Genomic DNA, 26,055 nt, shown 5'->3' on the forward strand with positions numbered 1-26,055 from the left:
TGTCCCCAATCATACCCCTTCTATTTCGTTTTCCCCAAAACAGACACATACTCTTATCACACCATAGCTTATTGGGTAGCATCTTTGGAAGGCCTGCTAGCTCAGCACCAGTCTTCCAATACTGTTCCGTAGCCGCTTGTGGTTTTTTTTGTTAAGAAAGGAGAAAATAACCTTTCACACGTGATCACTTAGACCTCTGGCTTTCCTGTTTCTCTTTTTACTGAGAGAGCCGGTACCCCTTCCCTCCTGAGCTTATTTGGGAGCATTCTTACTCCTTGAGTGTATTTGTACAGCATTGCCAGGTGTATTGACACACACGAAGGCATGTGGTTACTGTTGGGACCAATGTGATTTCATTCTCTGCCTTGTGTTAAGGCTATATTTATACTCCATAAGGACTGAAGCCAGTATAAAAATGCACAGGACCCTTGTTAATGAAGCTTTAAACAATAGAGCTAAATTGTTGGGAGGCGACATGGATTGCCAGAAAAAGTAGTATCCCCCTCATTCACTTAAAGCAGGAACAGGGAGCATCTGTGACACCAGGACACACTGATTGTCTTTGAAATAGAATTTTACAGTTAGCCACTTAAGCTTCACAATTCATATGCACTAAAAAACACAGACCACTCCTATTACAATTTGCCTAAAAGATCCCAACAATCCTTCTAGTGACTTTTATGATCCTAAATCCAGTCGTTGGTATGGAAAGTACAGTTTCTTGATTTGTGTCTGTGATGGTGGAGAGTAAAGAATACACACAGTATAAACCAGCAGATGATGAACTTCTGTGCTCTGAAGTGATATTTTATATGAGCTTTACCCTCCCAGTTATGTTTTTTTTGAAATTCCCCAACTATACATCTACAGATATCCTTTGGCAGCTGTAGTATATCTGGTTGCTTCAGAGTGTTTTAGAGTTTTAGAAAACCACCTCCCCTGGAATTTAAATTTCAGTGTGAAAAATACAACTCTGACTTAACTCTAATGGTATTCCCATTTTAGAGTTGAAAAACTGAGGCCTGAGAGAAACAACTTGGAAAAAAATAGTGTAAAGGTTGTAGGAGGGGATATAAAGACTTCACTGGATGGCCTCGCCTTATCATTCTAAAGGTGCACTCTCTCACAGTGCTCAGCAGTTTATGTTCCTGTTTTGCCTGCTCCACCCCCTTGAGCAAGCGTGCTTTAAGCCAGTGTGATCTTCATGGAAAGTGGGTTCTTAAAGCCACACAAAGAGAGCACCAGCCTCGCGGTGAACTGGCAATGGCACGCAACTTTAACAGCCAGCGTGTTTTTAGTTTGGGTATCCTTTAGAAGTAACTGATGATTGTTCTTCAGGGCATCAGCGGATGCTTGCCTCCTGTGCTCTTCTAACCACTGCCACAAATCTATACACAGGCCAAAGAATCCTGGGAGATGGACACCAAAGAAAAGCTGGAGCAGGCTGCCATTGTCAAAGAGAAGGGAACAGTGTACTTCAAGGTGTGTGAGCCCCTGTACAGTCCTTTCCAGGTCAAAGAATTCACTCAGGAGTTTATGAGTTGTGTTGATATTTCCTACTCTGAATTCTTTCAACATCCTTCTTGGTAAGAATAAGCGTGAATTTTTCAAAAGTCTGCCATTTTCAGTATAAGGAATGGTGAAAATAATGAATTAATATGAAAAAAAAAAACAAACTCCTTTACACATATCATAATCTAGATTATAACCTTCCATAAAGGCAGACCAGGTCTGGCACATACACACCTACCACTGTATCACTCAAGGCCTAAAGCATTTTGTTTGATACGTAGTTAGCATGCTATATGTATTTGTGGAATGAAAAAAGAATGAATAGAATAATTGTTAACAAGTAATAGAATTCACAGGAATGAATTCTATCATTTTCCTTTCTACTGTCTTAGTAAAGTCATTAGGACATAGGACAAAAAAGAAAAATGCACAGAAAAAGAACATGCACAGATTTATTTTTTCAAGACAAAAATATTTATTAAATGTTAACTCTTCCTAAGGTATTGTGTTACATTTGCTTGTATGTAAATATAACCAAGATAATAGTTTCCTTAAGACTCTATTTTAATAATACTTTCAACTGAAAAATATATCATCTCTGGTTATTAAATGGAAAAGCAACTTTTACAGCAAATATTCCAACATTAAATTTTAATATATATTTAATGTAAATTTTATCAAAAAAACACATCCTAAGGCTGGGGTTGTGGCTCAGTGGTAGAGAACCTGCCTAGCACATGTGAGGTACTGGATTCGATCCTCAACCCAAATAAAGTTAAAAAAAAAAAAAAAATACATCCTACTTACCAATTTCTTAACTAAACAGCAAATTAAAGATATTGTTTGTGATGTCAGCTGGGTACTAAAAAAGTCAAGGCTAGAGTGGATGACACAATGTCTGAGGACTGGCCATATACAGATTTCAAAACAACTAACAGGAGTGGTGATTGCTTCTAATGGCCCAGATGATTCCTGAACACTTTGGTTTTGTGAAAAATCTTCAAAAATTCCTGAGTAATACACATCATAGACTGCTTCTCAAAACACTTTTTTTTTTTTTTTTTTTGCGGGTGGCTGGGGATCGAACCCAGGGCCTTGTGCTATCTCCCCAGCCCTGAAAACACTTTCTTATAGCATCGAGGAATGTGGTAGTTTCTCCCCTAGATTTTAATCCCCTACTGTAAGAAAAAGACGGAAACACTTTGATTCTAGTATAAGTGCTCTACCCATTGCTCGCTCACCCCCAAATACATGCCTTCTCTGAAGCAGAAAGGGCTTTGGAATTAAAATTAGAGAATGGGGGATCTGTCAGGGTTTCTTTCCTGGGTTTTTTGTTTGTTTGTTTTGTTTATTTTTTTCCTGTTTTTTGCCACTGCCACCCATGAACTGAAATTTAGTGTTTTTCAACAGTATAAAGCAGGGATGTATAAATAGACTTTAATAAGTCTCTTCTGGAACATCTGTTATAGACTTGCTATTGGTTTACAGCCTTGTCTGATGAGAACAGAGTCAATATTACCCAAATGAAACAATCAGAGAATTTTGGTAAGAATGTCTGATCAATGCAAAAGAAACACAAGTAGAGTGCAACATGTATGGTTTCTGTTGTTTTCAGACTTTGAGCTTGGGTCATGAAGTCAATTTAGTAGAATTTTTTTAAGTTTTGTGCATGAAAACTTTTGTTTATTTTAAGTGGGTACTGGGTTTTAATTTAAAACATAGTTCTTACTGTGGGGTGTAGTCAAATTGAAGTCCAGATACTTAAATAATATATGTTTTGTTTATAATTATTACATACACTAAAATTAAGTATGGTGTATGGTAGAATGAGATCTAAACTGGGAATTTGGGAAAACCAGGCCTTTATTGTTCTTCAAGTGATTTAAAGTCTTTTAAGGTCCAAGAGATTTTATTTGCATGTGAAAAATGAGGGAGGTACATTAGATAATCCCAAGTTTCTTTCCAGTCCTAAATTTTTGTGGGTTTTAAAAACTCATGAGAGTTGAGTTTGATTTTTAAAACATTCTGATTGAGGTATGTCAGCTACTTCTACATTATTCAACCAAGATTCCAAATGGATTATTTATGTACCCCAAATAGATAATATACTAGAATAAAATAGAAAGGTTTCTATAAAATCCCTTAAGACCATAGTCCTGAATGGGTTTTCCTATATTCCTGGAATCCATAAAAGTCCTTACTGGCAGTCTACACAACATAACAACATTTCCATTAAAAAATGAACTGCGTATGAAAGTGGTCCTTTAAGATTATAATGGAGCTAAAAATTCCTATTGCCTGTTTATGTCATAGCTGTCTTAACAACATAGCCCAACACATTACCCATTGTGTTTTGGTAATGCTTGTATAAACAAATCTGCTCTACCAGGGGTATGAAAGTAAAGTATAGCACATACAATCATGTGCAGTATGTAATTCTTGGTAATAATAAATTATTATGTTCCTTGTCTGTGTATGTATTATCATTATTTAGAGAGGACTCCTTTCACTTATTTAAAAAAAAAAAAAAAAAAAAAAAGTTAACTATAAAACAGCCTTGGCAGGTCCCTCAGGAGGAATTCCAGAAGGCCTTATTTTCATAGAAGATGACACTCCATGCATGTCATTGACCCTAATGACCTTTCAGTGGGATAAGATGTATAGGTAAAAACAAACAGTGATACTGATAATCCTCACCCTGTGTGGGGCTAAGCTAACATCTGCATTTGTAACTTCATTTTAACAAAAAGTTTAAAAAGTTAGTTTAAAAATTATACATACATATATATATGTATACACATATATAAATAGGAAAAAACTTAAGGATTAAGGCAAAATATTTTTGTGCATCTGTTCAATCTGTTTTAAGCTAAGTGTTATTATAAAAGTCAAAGTTTTAAGTTTATAAAGTTATAGTAAGATAAGGTTAATTTATTATTAAAGAAGAAAACATTGTTAATAAATTTAGTATAGCTTAGGTATACATGGTGATAAGTAGTTAAAATGTCTTCAGCCCACACATTCACTCCTCTCGCTCACTTGACTCACCCAGAGCAACTTCCAGTCCTGCAGTTTCCATTCATGTGCTATACCCTATGCAGATGTGCCATTTTTTAATCTTTTATATTGCATTTTACTGTGCCTTCTGTACGTTTAGATACACAAATGCTTACCATCATGTTACATTTGCCTGTGGTATCTAATACAGTGACATACTGTGCAGGTTTGTAGCCAGGAGCAACAGGTCATACCATAGAGTGCATAGTGAGCTCTACCGTATAGGTTTATATGAGTACATTCTATGATGTGTCTCTCAATGATGAAATGGCCTGATGACTCATCTCAGAATGTATCTCCATCATTAAGTGTATGTGGCTGAATTTTATGTGTTTCCCCAAACTTCTAAAAACCTGAGAGCTTTGAGGCTTTTGCCTTTTGACTAGAATTATATCTACCCAGTGTAGTAAACAGCTCAATTGATCAGAATCTCTAACAGATAAGTTTGGACAACATTTTTGTTAACAGAATGATGTCATGAAGTCATGTGTTCACATAACTTTATCCTGAATATATACAGAGAGATGGCCAGAATACATGATCAATAACAGAAAGCAGTATTTAAATATCTGTATGATTATTTAACTCTGTTGCTTGTTAGCATCACAACTGTATATGTACTTATGTTTCATAATATTCTTAAAATTACTGATCTTTGGATAAAATCTGGATCAGCAGTCACACATATGGAACATATTACTTTTAACGTGCACTTTGATAGACAAGATCTTTCAAAACATTATTCCATTGGGGAAAAATTAATGAAAGGTTTCAAAACCACTGACCCAAGACTTTTGTCCCAGAATGTCTCTGAACATTTTGTACCGCTAGAAACTTCCCTGGAGGCACCTTCTTAATTATAGGTAAAGATCCCAGCAGTGATTCTAGCTTCAGTGTAAGGCTTCAAAATTGTTAGTAGATAGTTTCCTGTACACATTCCCTTCCCTTTTCAAGTTTAGGGCAGGTTTCAATCTGCCATACTGCCCTCCTGGGTCTCATCTTACCAGGGTATTTGACTTGGCATGTTTGTGTGCATGCAGAGATCAGGTGTGTGGGTTGCAGCAGAGATGGGCTGAACTAATCTATATTTCATGTGTCTGCACGTTGGAGCTCCATTTCCATTGACCTGTCAGTTTGGTTTACAGCCAAGAGGGTAAGTCTCTCCCCTTAGTAGGGTTGAACAGTTTCTAGCTTTTAAATGGGAATGATTGTGCTGTTTAGATTACAGAATCTCATTCAACCTGTGAATACTAATGAAAAGAAAAGTGAGGGAGGACTCTTCATTTGGCTCTGAAATATTAGTAAGCACAGATAACATGATAAGACATTATGCAAGCCAGTTAACAAACTTGATTTTTGTTCTCATAGCTGACTGTATCTACAGAACAATAAAGCATTAAGGGTCTTACCTGCTTAGTATTTTTCTAACTTGGTGGCAGAGTGAGAGGTTTGAGGACACTGCAGGGATATGGGGTTCTTGCGCCCTCTTGTGAGCCTTGGGAGGAAAGCATTTTTAAAGCAAACTAGTAAAGGATCATTATTCAGCCAGGGAACCATTTTCAGGCAAAACAGTCTCTACTAGGTTTTGACCACCCTTACTGAGTCAAGAAGTAATGCCATAGACACAAATCATCTGTAAGTCTAGGATTTGGGGGTTTGAAAAGAAGAGTCCACCTTGTCTTTTTTTCTCCTTCACTCTTAATGAAGAATTTTAAACCTCAGCACTGTTGATATTTGAGGTTGGATAATTCCAGCCCCAAAATCTTTCCTTGTAGTGGGGTTGCCCTGTACATTCTAGAATGTTGAACAATATCTCTGACCTCTGCTCACTCATGCCAATGGCATCCCCCAACCCTGAAGTGTGACAACTAATATATCTCAGATATCAGAAGATGTAAGGAGGGAGCAAAACCACCCCCAGTGAAGAACCACGTTATAGTACCTAAAGAGGAGGAATTCTGTGAAACAAAGACTGGCTTATTAGAAGTTGAAGTCTAATTAAAATTATGATATAAACAAAAGAGGTTTCCAAAGTTTTTAAATGCTCTAAATGTAAGGAACTATTAAAAAGTCTATTATTTGACTAAAAAGAATAAGTATAAAAAACAATAAAAGAAGAAGAAAAAAGTATTATTTGTTTTTATAGAAACCATTACTTGCTACCATTCTGATTATTCAAAAACCTACTGAAATGATAAGATTTATGTCTTTGTCTTCCTGGTTCCTCTTTTCTTTCCTATAATAACATATTGAGAGATAATCAGAAAAGTTAATAGGTATAGTAAAGATGAAGGAGGAATTAAAAAGCAAGTCAGGGAAATGCCTGACCTTACTAATCTAGATGAAATGTCACCTTTCTTTCCTACTCACACCTCCATTTTTGCTCCCAATGATAGAAAAAGTTTTTACAATTATATTCCTTTGACTTTAATGTTTTACTCAGCAAACCTTTATGAAAGGTTTTTTTGTGCTAAGCTCTGGATATTCCAAAAAGGATAGGACACATGCTGCCTGTCCTCAAAGAGCTCACAACCCAGCAAGATGAAAGACTATACCGGGGGGAAAAAAAGAAAAAAGCCAATCACTGAAACAGGTGAGGGCTTTATTCTGGTTCATATTATTATTTTTGTAGTGCTCAAAAAAGTAGGATGCCTAAGGCTATGACAAAAGATAAATATTGTGTTAGCTTCACTGCCATAACAAAGTGCCATAGACTGGATGACTAAACAACAATAATTCACCCAGTTGTGGAGACTGGAGCTCAAGATCAGCCACCAGGTCAGAGGTGAGGGCCCTCTCTTGGATTGCTAATGAACTCCTACTTGCTGTGTCTTCAAATAGCCTTTCCCTCACCCGTGTGCAGGTGGGAAGAAAAAGGACGTGAACTGTGTCTCTTCTTCCAAGGGCACTAATCCTGTCGTACAGGGGCCCCACCCTCAAGACCTCTTCAAGCCTAATTCCCAAAGGCCCTATCTCCAAACACCAGCACACTGAAGTTGGAATGGGAAACACAATTTAGTCCATATCAAGTGTAATCTCAAGAATTCAGCACTTAAGATGAAAAAACTTGGTTTCATATAAATATTTTATTCATATAAATAACAACAGAGAGAATGACTGATTTTAGTGTCCTTCTCCTGCTTAGTACCTCAGCACCTTTTGCACTGTCTTACAGCAAAACTGATGAGCTGTGAGATTTCCCTCTCCTAAAGTGACTAATGGAAATGTTTGCGGTACATAGCAGTCCTCATTCAGACCCAGGCCCCTCGCATGAAACTGGTCTACTTCATCATCCTCACCAGAAAATCAACATCAGGGCTTCCTTTCCAAGGTGGGCTCCTTTCTTGTGCCACCCACAAAGTCCTTTTTGACAAGAACATTCTCTTCAACCTGCTTTGTCCTTTTTCTCTTCATCGACTTTGGTTGAGGGTTGGAGTACTCTGCAGTGAAGCATACTTGCTGCTTTGAGTGTGGTGAATTCTGGTGACAGTTGTCACACTGTTCTTTGGATTTAATGTCTTAATGAGTCTGGTTGCTCTTCTGCCATCTGGTAGGATGTGTCATCCATTCTCAAGCTTATAATCACCCCCTGCAAAGGACAGCCCTTACCTATATTGCTGTTTTGTTTGTGTATTACCAGCTAGCATTCCATTTCATTTGTCTTACAGTGACAGTAAGCACACTGTCTCATACACCAAGTTTCTTGTATAAAGCATATACATATGTATTTTTTCCACTCATTTGATTATTTACAATTGGTAGAATTCTCATCAGGTAAGAGCAAAAATGAGTAGATTTTTCTCACGTAGTTGACTGACACCTGTGTTGTTTTATAGTCGTTACTTATACTGGATGTTGCTAGCCTATATTCCCATTGCCTATAGATCAACAACAACTAGAGCCTATGGGGCCAGCTCTGACCCATTTCCTGTGTTTGTAAGTAAAATTTTACCAGGACACGACCATCCATTTACATATATGGTGGCACTACAGATGACAGCACTGAGTAGTTGCATCAGTGTCTGGTTTAGATAGCCCAGGTTTGCTGTGTTTGGGATCAGTACTTACCAGATTGCAGTGTTTACTATGCACTGCAGAATGTCTGGAAAAAAGAGAAAAGTAATTTCTCTTTCAGTAAACTAAACTTCTCATGATCCTTTGAGAGGCTTATGAATATTATCACTAAAGAATATAACCCAGAAGCCTGGGTGCCATCTACTGACAGGATGGATAGAATACCAGGAAACACCACTGTATAGTGCTAGTGCACTATCCAGGCCCCCTTGAAGGTCGCTGAGACTTCCCAGGAGTGGAAAGGTGCCTAAGAACAGAAGGAAGGATCTAGACCAGGGTTCAGGTGTGAGTGGTTCTGCTGGGAGGGTTTGGCTCTCTGAGGCTGGACTGTGCTCACACCTCCTTTGTATCCCCTCCAGAGTGAAATACAACAAGTAATTACTAGCTGTTTCTCCTAGGGAGGCAAGTACATGCAAGCAGTGATTCAGTATGGGAAAATAGTATCCTGGTTAGAGATGGAATATGGTCTATCAGAAAAGGATCAAAAGCTTCTGAGTCGTTTCTGCTCGCTGCCTTTCTGAACCTGGCCATGTGCTACCTGAAACTTCGAGAATACGCCAAAGCTGTGGAATGCTGGTGACAAGGTAAAGTTGTCTCTGTGAGATGAACTTTAGATAGTCCAGGTCTTTTTTTCTTCATGTCCATATGTGATTTTCGTTTGTTCTTTTTTCATTTTGCTTTGTTTTAATTATTTGCATGTTTGGGAATTGTTTCCCAATATGAATTGGAGAATTCAAAAAGATTTCAGTTATAATCAGACTTTTCTGACTAGAGTAATTATCAAAATACCTTATAAATAAAAGTTTGCAGGTGTTTGGCGAGGATGTGGGAGAAAGGTACACTCATACATTGCTGGTGGGGCTGCAAATTAGTGCAGCCACTCTGGAAAGCAGTGTGGAGATTCCTTAGAAAACTTGGAATGGACCCTCCATTTGACCCAGCTATCCCACTCCTTGGCCTATACCCAAAGGACTTAAAATCAGCATACTACAGAGATACAGCCACATCAATGTTCATAGCTGCTCAATTCACAATAGCCAGGACTGTGGAACCAACTTAGATGCCCTTCAGTTGATGAGTAGATAAAGAAACTGTGGTATATATATACAATGGAATATTACTCAGCCATAAAGAATGATAAAATTATGGCATTTGCAGGCAAATGGATGAAATTGGAGAATATCATGCTAAGTGAGATAAGCCAATCTCAAAAAGCCAAAGGACGAATGATATCGCTAATAAGTGGAGGATGACACATAATGGGGGGGGGGGAAGGGTTAGTGTTAGGGTTAGAGTTAGAGTTAGGGAGGGGGGCAAGTATGGAGGAAGGAACTACTGTATAGAGGGTAAAGAGGGGTGGGAGGGATGGGGGGAAGGGAAAAAATAACAGAATGAATCAAACAACATTACTCTATGTAAATTTATGATTACGCCATGTACAAACAGAGAAACAACATGTATCCCATTTGTTACAATAAAAAAAAAATAAAAAATAAAAAAAATAAAAGTTTTGATAAAATTAAATAGCTATAATATTTGGTATCAGAATAGATGTAACTCCTCAAGTTCACCCTCCTACCCCACTCCAGGTGCTGGGGCCTCTTCCCAGGGCCTCGTGCATGCTAGGCAGGTGCTCTGCCACCCCTATTACCCACCCCACTCGATTTATTTTTAAAAGAGGGAATTTAACTTGAGTTTTTCAAGACTTTGGTATAACAGACTACAACTGCTCATATAAAAATATATGTAGATACTTTTTATTATAATCATATTGAATACACACCAATAATTTGGAAGATCCAGAGCATCCGTTTTTACAGTTCTGTAACTATTTCCAGTCTTTGAGTGCTTACATGAGGTTTGCCAAATGTGCCATTCTGATATTTTTATGTACCAGGCAATGCTGACTCTTTTTTTTCCCCCATTGAGCCACATTCCCAGCCCTTTTTATTTTATTTTGAGGCAGGGTCTTATTAAGTTGCTTAGGGCCTCACTAAGTTACTGAGGCTGGCTTTGAACTCACGATCCTCCTTCCTCAGCCTCCCAAGTTGCTGGTATTACAGGCGTGTGCCACTGTGCCCAGCTGCAATGCTGACTCATCTCAGGCACATAGTTTCAGAGCAAACAGTGTATATTACATTGTGGGTAGGAGCTAATAACTGGATGCATCTTAAAGATAGATAAAGTGATGAGAAAAATAAAAGGAAAATATTTTGTATATTCATTGTAATTTTTTTTTTTTTTTTCGGTGCTGGGGATAGAACTCAGGGCCTTGTGCTTACAAGGCAAGCACTCTACCAACTGAGCTATCTCCCCAGCCCCTATAATATTTTTTTAGTTTTGTGGATGATCAATGTTTCCTATCATATTATATACTAAATTTTTGCCTGAGAAAGGGATATTGTTAATTACACCTTTTAAACTTTGTGCTTGTTTTTTATTATAAAGTAATATAGTTATTCAGAATTTATATATTACAGAAACATACAAGAAGGTCCATTCCCAAGATCAGTTATTCATTTTATACATATTCTTTCCTTTTATTCCCTATGTAGTATATAACATATATGTGAATTGTTTTTTTAAGTGAAAATGCATAGATTGAGATATAGTATTCTTTTTTTCTGTTCTCATAGAGTTATATTCCAGAAGGAATTTAGATTGTGTAGCATATAACTTTTTTTGTTCTTATTAGTTATACATGACAGGAGAATGTATTTTGACATATTACGCATATATGGAGTATAGCTTCTCATTCTTCTGATTGTATATGATGTAGAATTAATTAACTTGGTCATGTAATCATATATGCACCTAGGATAGTAATTCCTGATTCATTCTACTCTCTTTCCTATTCCCATTGCCCCTCCCTTCCCTTCATTCCCCTTTGTCTAATCCAGAGTACTTCCATTCTTTCCTACCCCCCACCCCCATTGTTGTGAGTTTAGCATCTGCATATCAGAGAGATTTTGCCTTTGGTTTTTTTGGGGGATTGGCTTATTTCACTTATCATGATATTCTCTGGATTTAGATATAGTTTTATGAAACAAAAACATCTTTCCATCTTTAGTTAGTCCATCATAGAGCTCTCCCTTATTTTTAAGATCAATAATGGATCTTTTTAAGATCTGTTGTATGTATCCATCATAGTTTATTTAACCAATCCCCTTTGGAAGATTTCCAGGTTTTTGATATTATAAATTGTACGACTTCTCTTTACGCGCTTTTGGAAATGTTTCCCTAGGATAAACTACTAGAAGTGGAATTGCTAAGTCCAAAAGACATGAACATTTAAAATTTTAATATACATTATCGTTGAATATAATTAGTATTTTTTGTTGATATTAGCGGCAACAAAAGTTTTACTTTCGTTTTTCTTGTTTACTAATGAAATTTCACATCTTTATTAGCCATTTGTATTTCTCTGTGAATTGCCCATTCATGTCTTTTGACTAGATTTTTTTTTTTTTTTTTTTTTTTTTTTTGCGGTGCTGGGGATCGAACCCAGGGCCTTGTGCTTCCAAGGAAGGCACTCTACCAACTGAGCTATCTCCCCAGCCCTGACTAGATTTTCTGAAGCAATCTTGATTAAAGCAATTGAATGGTATCACTATTAACCATTTGTTCTCACTTGTCTTATAATTTTGTTGATTCTCTTTATGAAGTTGTAATACTTACGCAGTTGAATCTGTCATTTCCTTCCTAGTAAGAAAGTCTTCCCCACCTTAACATTATAAAAATAACTCATTTTTATGTGGGTTTTTGTATGTAAATGTAATTGTTCTGGGATCAGTTTTTGTGTTTATGATGTTAGGTAAGAATTTAATTATTTTCTGTGTGGGTGGCCACTGTCCCACCCCCCACTTTATTATGGAGTTAATACTTTCCCCATTGATTTATATCATTTTAAAAATATTGTTTAGATGTTGATAGACCTTTATTTTATTCATTTATTTATATGTGGTGCTGAGAATTGAACCCAGTGCCTCACACGTGCTAGGCAAGTGCTCTACCACTGAGCCACAACCCCAGCCCCTGATTTATATCATTTTTTTTTAATGAATCTGTTTTTGAATGCTTTTATCCATGTACTAGTAAGTAACCAAACTTTTAATTTCAGTAATTTTATAGTATATCCTTTCTGCTAGTCAGATAAATCCCTTTCATTTTCTTTTTTTCCCAAAAGTTTTTCAGCAATTCTTGAATATTCATTGTTCTCATGAACTTTAAAATTCACTTCTCCAGTGCCTCCTCTCAAATATCCTTGGGATCATTCTAGAAATTACATTAAATACAGAAATTAATTTGAGTAGTATGTTAATTTGATCAGTCTTTAATTGTCTTGAGCTCCATTTTTTCAGTTCACCTTTTATATCTCCCTTGGCCAGAGGACTTTAGTAAGCTATTTTTTAAATTTCTTCTTCTTAAAATCCCACCAGTAAGACGGGTTACATTCGTCCTTTCTAAAATATAGACCATCTGTTCCTAGGCCCTTGGACTGGACAGTGCCAATGAGAAAGGCTTGTACAGGAGGGGTGAAGCCCAGCTGCTCATGAACGAGTTTGAGTCAGCGAAGGGTGACTTTGAGAAGTGTTGGAAGTAAATCCCCAGAATAAGGCTGCCAGGCTGCAGATCTCCATGTGCCAGAAAAAGGCGAAGGAGCACAACGAGCGGGACCGTAGGATATATGCCAACATGTTCAAGAAGTTCGCAGAGCAGGATGCAAAGGTGTGTGCAGAACCCACTTGCCTTCAAGTAGATCAAGAACTGACCTTGCCTCTTTGGATTTTCTTCTAAGAAGCTTAAGCGTAAGGGACAAGTTCAGGTAGACAACCAGAGAAGCACAAGATCAGGGGTGCCTGGGATTTCATACACCATACTTCCAATCTGATCTGAGGCTGGTTTGTATCCAGAGGTGAGGAGGACTATTCCACTCACCAAAGGCATCCATCAATTGTGAGGCATTGGCATATCCATGCAAGATATAAGGAAATAAATTCCCTGAAACATACTAAAAACCCATCAGGTTGCTTCCCCCAAGTAACACTTCTTTGTTGAGACTTCCAGTGTTCACAGGAAATGGGTATTATAGTAACCCCACCATTACATCCTTACCTTGACGGTTAACCTGCAAATGTGATAGGAAAGATCTCTTGGGAGAGGGTTCAGCCTCCCCTGCTCCATAGTCATTCTCTGGTCCCAAGTTCCCTCTTCCACTCCCCACCCCCCACCACATGCACTAAATTATCAATAGCTGCCACCTGCAGCAAGCCTACTCACTGAAAGGGGAAAGCTCCACTCCAACTGTTGTAGCAGAGCCCTGACTACTGTACTGGGCAAGCTAGATAAAGTCATTATAATACACTCTCACTTTGGACCTGATAAGCACTCAGAGGAGCCAGAAATTTATTTCATTTCTTTATTCTCCAACCCTCATGATTTCTTCTTCCTTAGGAAGAGGCCAGTAAAGCAATGAACAAGAAGACTTTAGAGGGGCTCACCAATGAAAAAGGAACAGAAAGTCAAGCAATGGAAGAAGAGAAACCCGGAGGCCACGTATGACGCCACGCCAAGGAGGGAAGAGAGTCCTAATGAACTCAGCCCCTCCTCATTGGGCTTTTACCCAACTCAGGACTAAACAGTGTTTAGTGTAAAGTTTGTTATAGTCTATGTGATTCTGGAAGCAATGGCAAAACCAGTAGCTTCCCCAAAACAACCACCCTGCTGCTGCCCAGTGGGTTCATTGAGGGGGTGGCGTGGACCACTCCAGGTAGAACAGAACAGAGAGGCTGTTGTTACCGAGAGATTGAGCCAACAGCTGAGTCCAGCTCGTTCCATTTATCAACCTTCATATCCATCACAGCGTTCCTGGAGATAATCCTAACAATTTGGGGCTGTTAGATTTTACATTTGAACTTTAACAGCACTGCAGAAACCTTTTTTAAAAAAATATGCTTAATCAATTTCTCCTTTCTTACAGGTGGGTAGGGCGAGGGAAGGAGAGTGAGGTGGTTTTGTTTTTTAAATGACTGATGTGCTGTGAATGCAACCTACCGCATTTTTAACCAACAGAACCCAAAGGCAAGAGGTATGGAGCCCCTTCAGTTCCACAGCAGCATCGCAGACCTGAAAGCCAGACCCTCAGAGGCCATTTGCTTGCTGACTTGCTGCTTCCCAAGCTCCCTTCTCCCTTCTTGGGGAGAGTGGCTCTCTGCCACACCCAGCCTGCCCCTGGGGGAGTAATTCTGTCATTCATTCCGAGAACACCCTTCAGCAATGATAATGAGCAGACAGAAGCTTCTGGATTCACCTTCCCTGATTTGGATGAAGTTTTGAGATGCTGAAATGTGAAAAGAGCCATCAAAATTGTGCTTTTTTTCCCCCTCCCCTATTCCTTTAAGGAAATGTTAATTAATAATGTTAGTACACAGTACTTCCTGCAGCATTGCTATCAGTCAGCTTCTTGTTCCCTTTCAAAGCCTTGTCATTAAGAATTTAAGACTTGTAATAGCTTGACCTGGAGTGGATTTATTTACATATCCATTCAGTATAGTGCAGCTTTTTTTGTCTTTTTTTTTAATTGCTCATAAACATATGTATACTGGCTTATGGAACTTTACACTCCTCTATCATGGGAAAAAAAAAAAAAGTTGACTTTTTACTACTTAGTACCTTAATTCTTAAAAACAGAATTTGTGGGGCTGAAAAAGTAAGTAGTTGCTGTTCTACATTAAGGGTTTTCACCTGCAGGTTCACAAGGCTGCACTGGTAGCTGCTTCATTCTGGTGTGAGCTGTAAGAGTTAAGAACAGCTTCCCGCCAATAGGTACATCTAGCCTGAATCTCCAGTACTTGGGCATTGAATTAGAGCAAGTCTTAAGACATATATAGTAGGATTTTAGTTCTTATGGTAAATAATGAAGAAACACTCATGAGAATGCATTTGGCAACTTGAAGAAGCATTTGTCTAAACCTAGACCATCCCACTTTCTTAAATCCTAAAGAACACTGGCTGTTAGTTACATTTTGAATTAGTTATTATTTTTACTCTGGTTTTAACATTTTCATTATTAGGTTAACACCTTCAGACCTAATAATCAGGTCATTTGCTTTTACCCCTCTAATTCCTCATTTATGCCTTTTGTCTTTTTTCATGTAATATTTCTTTTAAAAGCCCAGTCTCACATAGGAAATATGAAAAGCAAAGCTGATTTTGCATATTTGCTTAACTGTTTAGTATTTGTAGCTCTGTTGACTAGAGCATGAAATTAGTGAGGCCAAGACTGAATTTTTGAGTCTAGCTTTTTGCAGGTAACAAACAAGAAAACTACCCCAAAACTCAGATGACCCCAACCAGCTATGTCCCTATTGTGCTGTGGGCCAGCAGGGGAACTGGCCAGTGTGCAAGTAGTTCCAAGCCACAGGGTATGTGAAACTTCACATATTCTCTATCAAACTTAGTAACCTTAAAATGTAGAAATCAGAAGATGTCTTGGAACCACCTTTTAGACTGATCTGGATTGGTGAGGCAGCATATGATGAATTTTTAAAATTGGTTTTAAAAAAAAATCACTTAGATGTACTTTGTTTCCTTAAATAAATTTTTAAAAATGTTTTTCATTGTTCTTAGTTTTGCTTAGTCTTCAGGGAAAGCTTTGGAAACTCTGGTGGGGGCCAACTTGAAGAACTGAGACTTCAGAAAATTGACAAGAGACAATATTGCTGTGTCCTCTCCACCTGAAACCAACATTGGGCTGAGAGGCAGTGGAATGATGCATCTTTGTTAAACTGAACCCAATACTGTAAAAATTAACAGGTTTTTTTTTTTTTTTTTCATTAACTATTGGATATTCCACCTTTTAACTGATTTTACGATAGGTTCAGTTTGGAAAATGAAGTTTAATTGTGACCTTTGATAAATATATGAAACACAAGTAAGCATTTCTGGGTGATCCTGCTGAGCTGTCGCATCGGGCGCTCGTCTTTACTTCCTCTGAAGGCTGAGGAGGTGATGGCATGCTCTCAGAAGGTGGTGCAGTGCTGGGTAGCAGTGTCCATTTTCTCTGGTGGAACTTAAAGGCCAGCACGGCTCCAGGCACCCCTTATTCCCTTTACTCTTGAATCCTTAGCCTTATCTCCAGATTTGAATTGTACTCCTCCATGTTTGCTGTCAAATATTTGATAATGAAATAATTCCCTTATTTGCATGGTTTTTTCCCTGTGCAAATAACAGTCCTACTAGGGATCTTGAAGATGAGCCAGAGCAAGCTTTCGGGCTGTGATTCCTAACCTGTTATCAGAGGCAGCCTGCACACCCTCCAAAGCACGAGGAGTAAAGTGAGAGGCTTTGACCAAGTTCTTCGATCTTAGCAGCGCTTGACTCCCTTTTAGGGTGGGGCATTATGTAGAACCTTTGTATTCTCTGAGACTCACCAACACTGGTGACAAAATGCTTCAAAATTGAACTATTAATCAATATTCTGAAACTCAGAATCCCCCAAACTACCTGTGTATTTTTCCATCAACTGGCTACTTGGGTATCTGAATAGCAATGACTGATGAAAGTGTACCCAGACAGACATTTTCTAATGACTTGAAAAGGTTCAGGAGGCCCTCAGAGCTTCCCTTCATGATTTCTCTCCTTCATGTCCAACATAACTTCTGTGGGAAGTGGAAGAAAGAGCCGGTCTCAGTGGTGCACACCTGTAATCCTAGTGGCTCAGCTCAGGTGGCTGAAGCAGGAAAATTGCAAGTCCAAAGCCAACCTCAGCAATTTAGTGAGGCTGTAGGTAACTATTAGGGTTCTCTAGAGGAACAGAATCAACAGGAAGTATGATTATAAAAGGGGACTTACTAGATTGGCTTACACGACCAGAAGCTGGATAGTCCACAATGGCTGCCTGTGGCTGGAGAGCTGGAAGAACCAGCAGCTGAACAGCCCAAGATGCAGAAACCCCAGAACAAGAAAGACGGTGCTAGCCTAGTCCGAGACCAGGGCTTCTGGAAACTCCCTGGAGAATCACTGGTAGAGCCTGCTTTGGAAGAGTGAAGAAGCAAGAGTCCAATTTATCCTCAGATGATCGAAGCAGCAATCAAGAACCCATTCAAGAAGAGCTGAGCTACATCTGCATCTGCTTCCTTGTTCTTCCAACTTTTATTCCATCCTATTGGGTGGTGCTGCCCACGCTTAGAGAGGGTCTCCACTTCCGTTCACTAACCCACATCCCAATCATTCCTCGACACACCCCATGGACACACCCAGAAATCTCTTAATCATCAGTGTCTCTTAATCCAATCAAGTTGACAATTCAAATTAATCATTACAGTAACTTATGACCTATTTCAAAATAAAAAGGGCTAGGCATGTAGCTCAGAGCTTAAGCCCCCTGGGTTCAATCCCACTACTACCCAAGAAAAAGGAAGTTGAACTAGAACCCTAAGTAGTGATGCAGGCAGCCCACAGGTCACCTGCCACCTTTATATGGTTCTGGTTTATTCATTTATGGTACCTTCAGAATTCACAGGCATTTGGTGGACATGGAGTGAAGCAGAGCCACAAGCCCCATTCTACTTTGGAGTAAGGCCAGTGTGAGAAGCTCAGCAGTGTGGTAGGAGAGAGATCTTTCCTGCTGCTTAGAGCATGATCTGGGTTGAATTAAGGAATGCGGGTGTGTGGGCACTTGCATTCAAACCCTTTGCTCCAGGCCCTTTGATCCTCACCACATTGGAACCTGGGAGGAGCAAGAAAAGACAAAGTTTTCCTCTGCTCGCTGCATTTTTGACAGGCAGTTAAATGTTTATACTTGGAGGGACCTCACTTTTTTAACATCAACTCAAGGGGAAGTAGTATAAGATTTCCGTGGGAGTAAGGGTCTTAGGCCAGGCACAGTGGCCCACATCTCTGATCCCGGAGGCTCAGGAGGCTGAGGCAGGAGGATCAAGAGTTCAAAGCCAGCCTCGGCAAAATCAAGGCACTAAGCATCTCAGTGAGACCCTGTCTCTAAATAAAATACAAAATAGGGCTGGGGATGTGGCTCAGGGTCCAATATCCCTGAGTTCAATCCCTTGTACCCCCCAAAAAAAGAGTCTTTTTAGGAGCCAGGCATGGTAGCAAGTAATAAGAACTTAAATGCTCCATACTGTGCCCCTCAGTGATGACAAGGGTATGGTAGGAACTGGCTGCTAAGAACAGTGCATGCATAGGGATATGAGGGAGATCTGACTGCAACATCTGTCACCTATTGATCACCAGAGTTGATTTGGCTCATCTAGCTGGCTAGCAGATGTCCCCTTCCTCCCTGGCTGCTCCATGTGCATCCCTCCCAAAGCTGTGCGCTTGGTCAATGAGAATGACCTTCCTTGATAGAGGAAGAACCTTCTTCAGTCAAGGGTAGCTGAGTAGTAGCAGCACTCCCCTACCAGGACTCCCAGCATGCTCTCAAGAACATAGATGAGGAGAGCTACCATGTGGCCACAAACCTACTCATAATGCCACTTACTGACGTCTCCTATGTGCCAGGTGTTTAAACCCTCTTTCCAATGACCTTCCAAATATAAAGAATGTGGCTGCTGCATCGTTCCATTTTCTGAGTCTCACACAAGGGCATGTGGTCCTTCCTGACCCATAGCTATACAGGGAAGGAATTCTGGGGCATGTCTTTCCAACTTAACTAAGTTGGTGCATTACAAATGTACGAAACACCTAAGCTTTTCTTGAGGTATTAAATATTTCTGGCGTGAGGTCTGTGTTTTCGTAAGATAACTCCATGTTATTTTCCATAGCCAAGCGTGGTGCACACCTGTAAACCCAGCTACTTGGGAGGCTGAGGTAGGAAGATCACAAGCTTGAGGCCAGCCTGGGCAATAAAATGAGACCCTGTCTTAAAAAAAATAATAAAGTTTTGGATAAAGGAAATAAAGCAATGTTTAATATTTGGGGATATGGGAACTAATCTAATCTTGCTAACTGATTTGATGACCTTATACACAATGATCTGCTCACAACCATGTTTTCGCCCTGAGGGTTCCTGATTTTTTGTTTTTCAGTCTAAAAATTTAAGCCTACATGTATACCCCTGTAGGTACCAATGTCTTCCTAAAAATAAACACTAGCCTGTACATGTAGTTAATAAAATGTGACTCACCTCCCTGAGGTATCCAGGAACTCATCCATTACTTCACTCCTTGCCATGCCCAGCACCAACACACCATCTCAGTGACAGGGCTTCCTGTCCTTATATGGTAGCCCCTTGTCTCTGAGTGGCCCTTCATTACTATCACTTTTCTTGAGATGTGGAGGCCAAAAAAAACCATATTCTGGTTATCCCTGCAGCCTGATTTTGTGTCTCAAATTCCCTTCCAAGTAATAAACTCACAGCAACCTGACTTTGGGGGTACCATAACTGCAAAACGGGTCCATGGTCTTCAGGCTACATGGATCTTAAATCTATTTTCAGTCACAACTGGTACAGTTTATAAGACTAAGCAGATCAAATATGGAGGGTTGTGTCATCTTTGGAGAAAAGGAAGATAGTAAAACACCATGTCCCTGAAATGCTCCTCTGTTTTTAAGAATCTAGCCAAACTAAGGGAACGAGAACAAGTCTGGGCCAGAATGTCCAGATAAATATTATCACAAAGGACACGGGCTTTCAGGCATGCTGGGAAATAGGGCAAGTTATTGTTATCTATAGAAAGCTGCTTTGCATGCACACCAAGCTCCTTGGGATATTGTCCTGCAGTGAGACAAAGAAACCTAATGTCACTGCTTCTGTAGTCTAATTTATAAGCCCTCTCCCTGTGGTAATGTGCAGAACTGAGGACTTTGTGAAGAGGGCAAGTGTCACTCACCCAGTTGCCAGGAGAGGAGAGGCAGCATGAGGGGTGGAGGCATTATCTGTCCAACCTGTCGCCACTGGACTTTCCCTGTAAGCATTTTTCAATAAAGTTCATGTTTTGCTCACAATCTCTGGGTGTTTTCTTTGGTCTCAGCAACCTATCCCACTGCCCTAGCACAGCTGGGCTGTGGACAGTATCAGTATAAGGGTTTTTCTTTAGAAGTGTTTCTAGGACCATTCTGAAGCTGGTATCATTGTCAGCCAGCCAGTCCCCAAACATGTTGTGGCCTACCTGTTGTGAACTAGGCACTGTTTACTGAGGTTAAGGAAAGGGCCTCTCGTGCTTGAGCTCACAGAAAAGTAAACAATGAGGTGTACAGAGGGCTGTGCCCCAGAACACCTGCCATCTGCTACTGACACCTACAAAAGTAGGGACCAGAGCAAGAAACTCAACTCTGCCTCTCCAGCTTTCCTGCTCATTCAGGCTTCCTGGAGTCCTCATGGAGCTGGGACCCACCCGCAGCCGACTCCGGATGGGCCATCCAGAGCATGCCCTGCCAGCCCCTGCTACCCCTCCCACTCCATATGCCCCTCCTGGCATCTGGGCTGCAAAAGGTGCCCTGATGGGAAATACTCCCAGCCCTACCTGAGCTACCCGGCTCTTGCCCTGGACCCAGCCTGGGTGGTTTCTTATAGTTGCAAAATCTTAATAAACTGGGGCACAGCTGCCTCTTCCAAGGCAACCCAGGCAGAAGTCTGGGGCATAGGGAGCCAAGCCCTCAGGTCTATTTTCAGTTATCTAGCCAGGGGAGGGCCACTGAAACACCCAGTTTTCTTTCATGACAAAGCCAATAGCAGACAGATCACACCTACCACTGTTTATTTCATGGTCACTAGGAAGAATTGAGTTTCAAGGAAGTGTTTTTCATGTATTAATTAGACTACCTCCCTTAGAAAAGTGTCACTTCCTATTTACTGCCTCACCTGCAGTGAAGAACAGCTGAGTGGACTGGTCAGGGTTTCTCGCCCTGCCTCTGTCTCTCTCTTTGTCACACACAAACACACACACACAAAGTGTGGAGACACACACAGTCATGCTAGGTTTCTGAGCTGTCTCTGAACTCAGCCATGTCTTGTTGACAAGGGCAAGTTGAAATAAGGTTGTAACAAAGGTTGGCACCTATCAGTCATTGAACATGGTAGTAGGTAAACAAACTGCCACCTCCAGGCTGGGAGTCGGTCCCTGAACCAAGTCACTGTGGCACAACCTGAGTTGGTACAAGATGGCAGACAGCAGGCTTGCCGAAATCAGCACTATGCGTTTTTGTGGTGATGTGATTTTGTGCCATCTCCAAAACGAGGCCCGAGAAGGTCCTCCAGGGCTTCCTCAGAGGACCCCAAAAGGCCTCTGATGTTTGGCATGAGCACTGGATCAAGTCCAACTCTGTGTTGACAATAAATGGTTTTAGTCAAATCACTTCCTCTTGGAACCTCAGTTTCCTCACCTACAAAATAATAGTAGAGTTAAACTTTTAACTGTAGTTAAAAAAAATTTTTTTAACCATCTTCCTTGTTTCATTTTTTTGAGGGAAGGAATCACTATGTTGTCCAGACTGGCCTCAAGCGCCTGGGTTCAAGCAATCCTCCGTCTCAGTCTCTCAAATAGCTGGAACTACAGGTGTGCACATTGTACCAGGTTCATGTTAATCATTTTAAAATGTATAGTTCAGTATTAAATATTGACATCGTTATGCGACCAATCTCCAAAGCTCTTTCATCTTGCGAAACTGAAACTAGACTCATTAAACGACTCCTTATTCCCCGTTCCACCAGCCGCTGCCAACCACCATTCCACATCTCCACGAATTTAACCACTCCAGACACCTGGAGTTGAGTGGCATCGCACAGTATTTGTCATTTTGTGACTGGATTGTTTCGCTTAACACAATGCCCCGAGATTTCATACTGTCGTGTGTGTCAGAATTTCCTTTTAAAGCTGAATAATCTGTTGTATGTATCATATTTTGTTTTTCCATTCATCTGTGGACACTGGGGTACTTCCACCTTTCGGCTATTGTGATAAAAGCTGTTGTGAACAGACATGTACAGGTATCTCTTCAAGACCCCCTTCTCAGGTGTTTTGGACATACACACACAGTGGAATTGCAGGATCACATGATCCAATTTTTTTTTTCCTTTGGTATTGGAGATTGAACTCAGGTTCACTTGACCACTGAGCCACATCCCCAGCCCTGTGTTGTATTATTTAGAGACCGACCTCGCTGAGTTGCTTAGTGCCTAGCTGTTGCTGAGGCTGGCTTTGAACTCTCAATCCTCCTGCCTCAGCCTCCCAAGCCGCTGGGACTATTTTTAGTTTTCTGAGGAACAGCCATACTGTTTTGCAAAGCGGTATACCAGTTCCATTCCCACCAGCAGGGCTCAAAGTTTCTGAGTTCCCCACACACTCACCAATACTCATTATTTTCTGTTTTGGCTTTTTATAGTAGTCATTCTAATGGGTATGAGGTGGTACCTCATTATGGTTCTGATGAAGTTATTTCCCTGTGTTCAGTATAATATTGGGCATCTTTTTAACCATCTGTGCATCTCTGGAGAAATGTCCAATCAAGTCCTTTGTGCATCTTTATTTGGTCATTGAGTAATAATAGCATTTTTTTTAAGCTTACATTGTATCCCAGAAAGCATGCCCAGAATCAAGCTGAAATATGCAATAGATTTGGCAGGCTGACCATCTGGTATCCCTTCACACCGGACCTTGAATGTTTACTAAACATGTATAGGATGGGGGTGGACAGGGAGAAACTGACTTCCTGTTATTCAAATATATAAAGAGAAACAGACTCACCACTCAGTCCACAGTGAATCAATGTCTGAACAAAAACTTCTGACGAAAACGTTCCCATTTTTCTGAGTTTTGTGTTCTCTCTTCATTTTTTGTCTCTGATTTCCCAAGCCAGATAACTTCTTGGGAGGCATATTAAGGGGCTTGGAACTTCAGTCATGAAATGAATCACCCCTTCCCAGGAAGCAACGCCAAGCCAAGCGTTACTCAGACACAATTTCAGCTGATGCCCTTGCCAACTCTTCAGTTGATGGAGACAGAGACTGCACACGACTGGGAAAGGTGGAGGGAGCTCTGGTGCGAGCAAGCTTGCCATTTCCCTTTGTGGGCATGGGATTAATTTACACTTCAATGGTTATTTAAGGAGACACCTGCAGAGACCTGAATAACCTGGCACATACTTGTGATTTATTGAAGTTTCTTTTTTTCTCCTCCTCCTCTTCCTTTTGAAATCAGGAAATAGTTCTAACATACAGATATGGAAAATAATAAGCATAGAAAATAATGATACCTATATGCCCACCACCAAGCACAGATGGGTGTGAACATGTTTGCCATTTTTGCTTCAGCGATTTCAGTTTAAGAAAATGTCACAACTGAAGTCCACATCTTTTGCTTAGTGTCTAGAGACCCCATTTTTTTTTTTTTTTTTTTTTTTTTTTTTTGGTACCAGGGATTAAACCCAGGGGATTTTAAACATCCCCTGCCCTTTTTAAAATATTAAGAGGGTATTGCTGAGTTGCTTCCTACTCTGTCAAGCACCTTCTCCCCCTAACTTGCTGTTGTGAAAAGAGAGAGCTTCCAAGGTGGCAGAGGTCTGTAGTACCAGAGCCGCTTCCACTGTCACTGTCCAGAGCCCACGAGCTTCTGTTGCTTATAGTGAATGACCTGTCCGGAAGGGAAATAATTTTGTTACTTGCTTATTTAACATTTTAGTTTCTTTAGATTCAGATGGATATATGAGTTCATTTATTTTAACTACTCGTACTATTCAGAGGTGGAAGTTATCTCCTTGCTTTCTCTTCTGCTGCCCTTGAGCGGTGCTGGGGGTTGACCCCGGGGCCAAGCATCTGCTAGGCAAGCGCCGCCCCACTGAGCGACATACCCGCCCACCTTTATTCCCTTCTGCGGGCAGTTACCATGCCTGAAATCTCAGGCACCACCAGGTGGGGCAGAGTTGAGTCATACCCCACTGAGTCCCACCTAAAATACAGAATTCTGAGCAAAAATGGCTGCCTGCTGTGTTAGACCACGAAGTTTTGGAGTTGTTTATTGTGAACCATATTTGCAGAAATCAGACCTGGGACCGGAGAGTAGTTGTGCATCGTCAACTTTGTTGACTTTCAAAACACAAATTTTGGTTCTTTTGGTTTTTGCTGCTGTTTTTCTTTTCTCCATGTCCACTCTAATCTTTATGATTTCATTCCTTTCGCGGGCCTTGGGTTTAGCTTCTAATGCAGTCACTCAGCCCCTAACTCCCCTTAGCGCTGCCCCATCCCCCGCACTTGGAACAACGCATTTTTGCTTTCATTCATCTCAAAGTATTTTCTGATTTCCCTGGGATTTCTTCTTTGACCCCATAGGGTTATTTAGGAATGTGTTGTTTAATTTCCACATATTTTAAACTTTCCAAATTTCCTCCCTTCTGTTACTAATTTCTGATTTCATTCCATTGTGGTTGGAGAACATACTTCGTATGATTCTTTGCATGATAAAATCCTTTTAAATATTTTGAGACGATTATGGTCTAACATATGGTCTGTACTGGAGAATGTTCCGTGAATTCTTTTTTTAAACATTTGCTTTAGTTGTAGATGGACACAATACCTTTATTTTATTTATTTATTTTTACATGGTGCTGAGGATCGAACCCAGTACCTCACCTATGCCAGGCAAGTGCTCTACCACTGAGCCACAGCCTGTTCCTCCACGCACTCTTGATAAGAATGCGTACATACTATTGTTGGGTGAAGTTTGTGATAAACATCTATGAGGAACTGCAATAGATTTGAATATAGGCTATTACATTACAGAAGTGGAAATAAAGAATTTTCTTATGAAAGACAAATTATAATTTCCTGGTGACTGTTACCCTAGCATATAAGCCATCTATTTTTCTTACTGAGTCAGACTGAAAGGCATAAATATTTGTAAAGTTAACAGTAGTTGGAAGGTTTCAGAGAATTGTTTTTCCTAGAAAAGTCAATCTGACTTATCAAGGAAACAATATGTGTATGCATTTTCCTATTTTGTCTTAATACGAAAGACTTTAATGTAATATGAAATAACCCTAGGAATGAGCTGAATGAATTTGGGTGGTCTGGGGACTTAGATCCCAAGAAATTGACCTTTTCACTTAACATTTTTAAAGAGGTTGTTAAGTAATTTGATTTGTGAAGTTATAGTACACTATTGATTTCTTCACACTTTACATTTATTACTTCCACTAAGGGAAACAGTTTAGTGACTGATGTGTTGCCCAGGGAGTTTTCATTTTTATTCATATATATTTGTGAATGTGATTAGGACCCTTAAAGAGGAAAGAGCTTCAGTTAACCTTGGTGTATCATTAAGGAAATAACCACTCAGTTGGGTTTTTGCCCAGGAATCTGAAGCCAAGATGAAGTTACAGAAGGTTATTAAATTTGTGGCATTTTAATGACTATATGTTTATATAATCTAATGTCTTGACCCTATGTTACAAGTGAGGAAA

General features: G+C 40.0%; 2 protein-coding genes across 2 annotated transcripts in view; both read left to right on the top strand.

The window, feature by feature from the left end:
- Positions 1–9,198, top strand: part of LOC306666611 (peptidyl-prolyl cis-trans isomerase FKBP5-like) — a gene marked incomplete at its 5' end in the record, with an annotated part of 51,567 nt that extends 42,369 nt beyond the window's left edge. The window contains 2 exon segments of the mRNA XM_079148798.1: positions 1,399–1,482; positions 9,042–9,198. Coding sequence (XP_079004924.1) covers positions 1,399–1,482; positions 9,042–9,066 — 109 coding nt within the window. The 3' untranslated portion in view covers positions 9,067–9,198.
- On the top strand, positions 9,173–15,526 carry LOC306666947 (peptidyl-prolyl cis-trans isomerase FKBP5-like; the record flags this gene model as incomplete). The annotated part of the gene is given in 4 exon segments (XM_079149208.1): positions 9,173–9,208; positions 13,133–13,232; positions 13,235–13,371; positions 14,098–15,526. Coding segments are annotated over 4 exon segments (381 nt in total). The 3' UTR covers positions 14,206–15,526.
- Positions 15,527–26,055: the final 10,529 nt, after the last annotated feature.

Source organism: Sciurus vulgaris, assembly GCF_902686455.1.
Source record: "Sciurus vulgaris genome assembly, chromosome: 7".
Classification (NCBI taxonomy): Eukaryota; Metazoa; Chordata; class Mammalia; order Rodentia; family Sciuridae; genus Sciurus; species Sciurus vulgaris.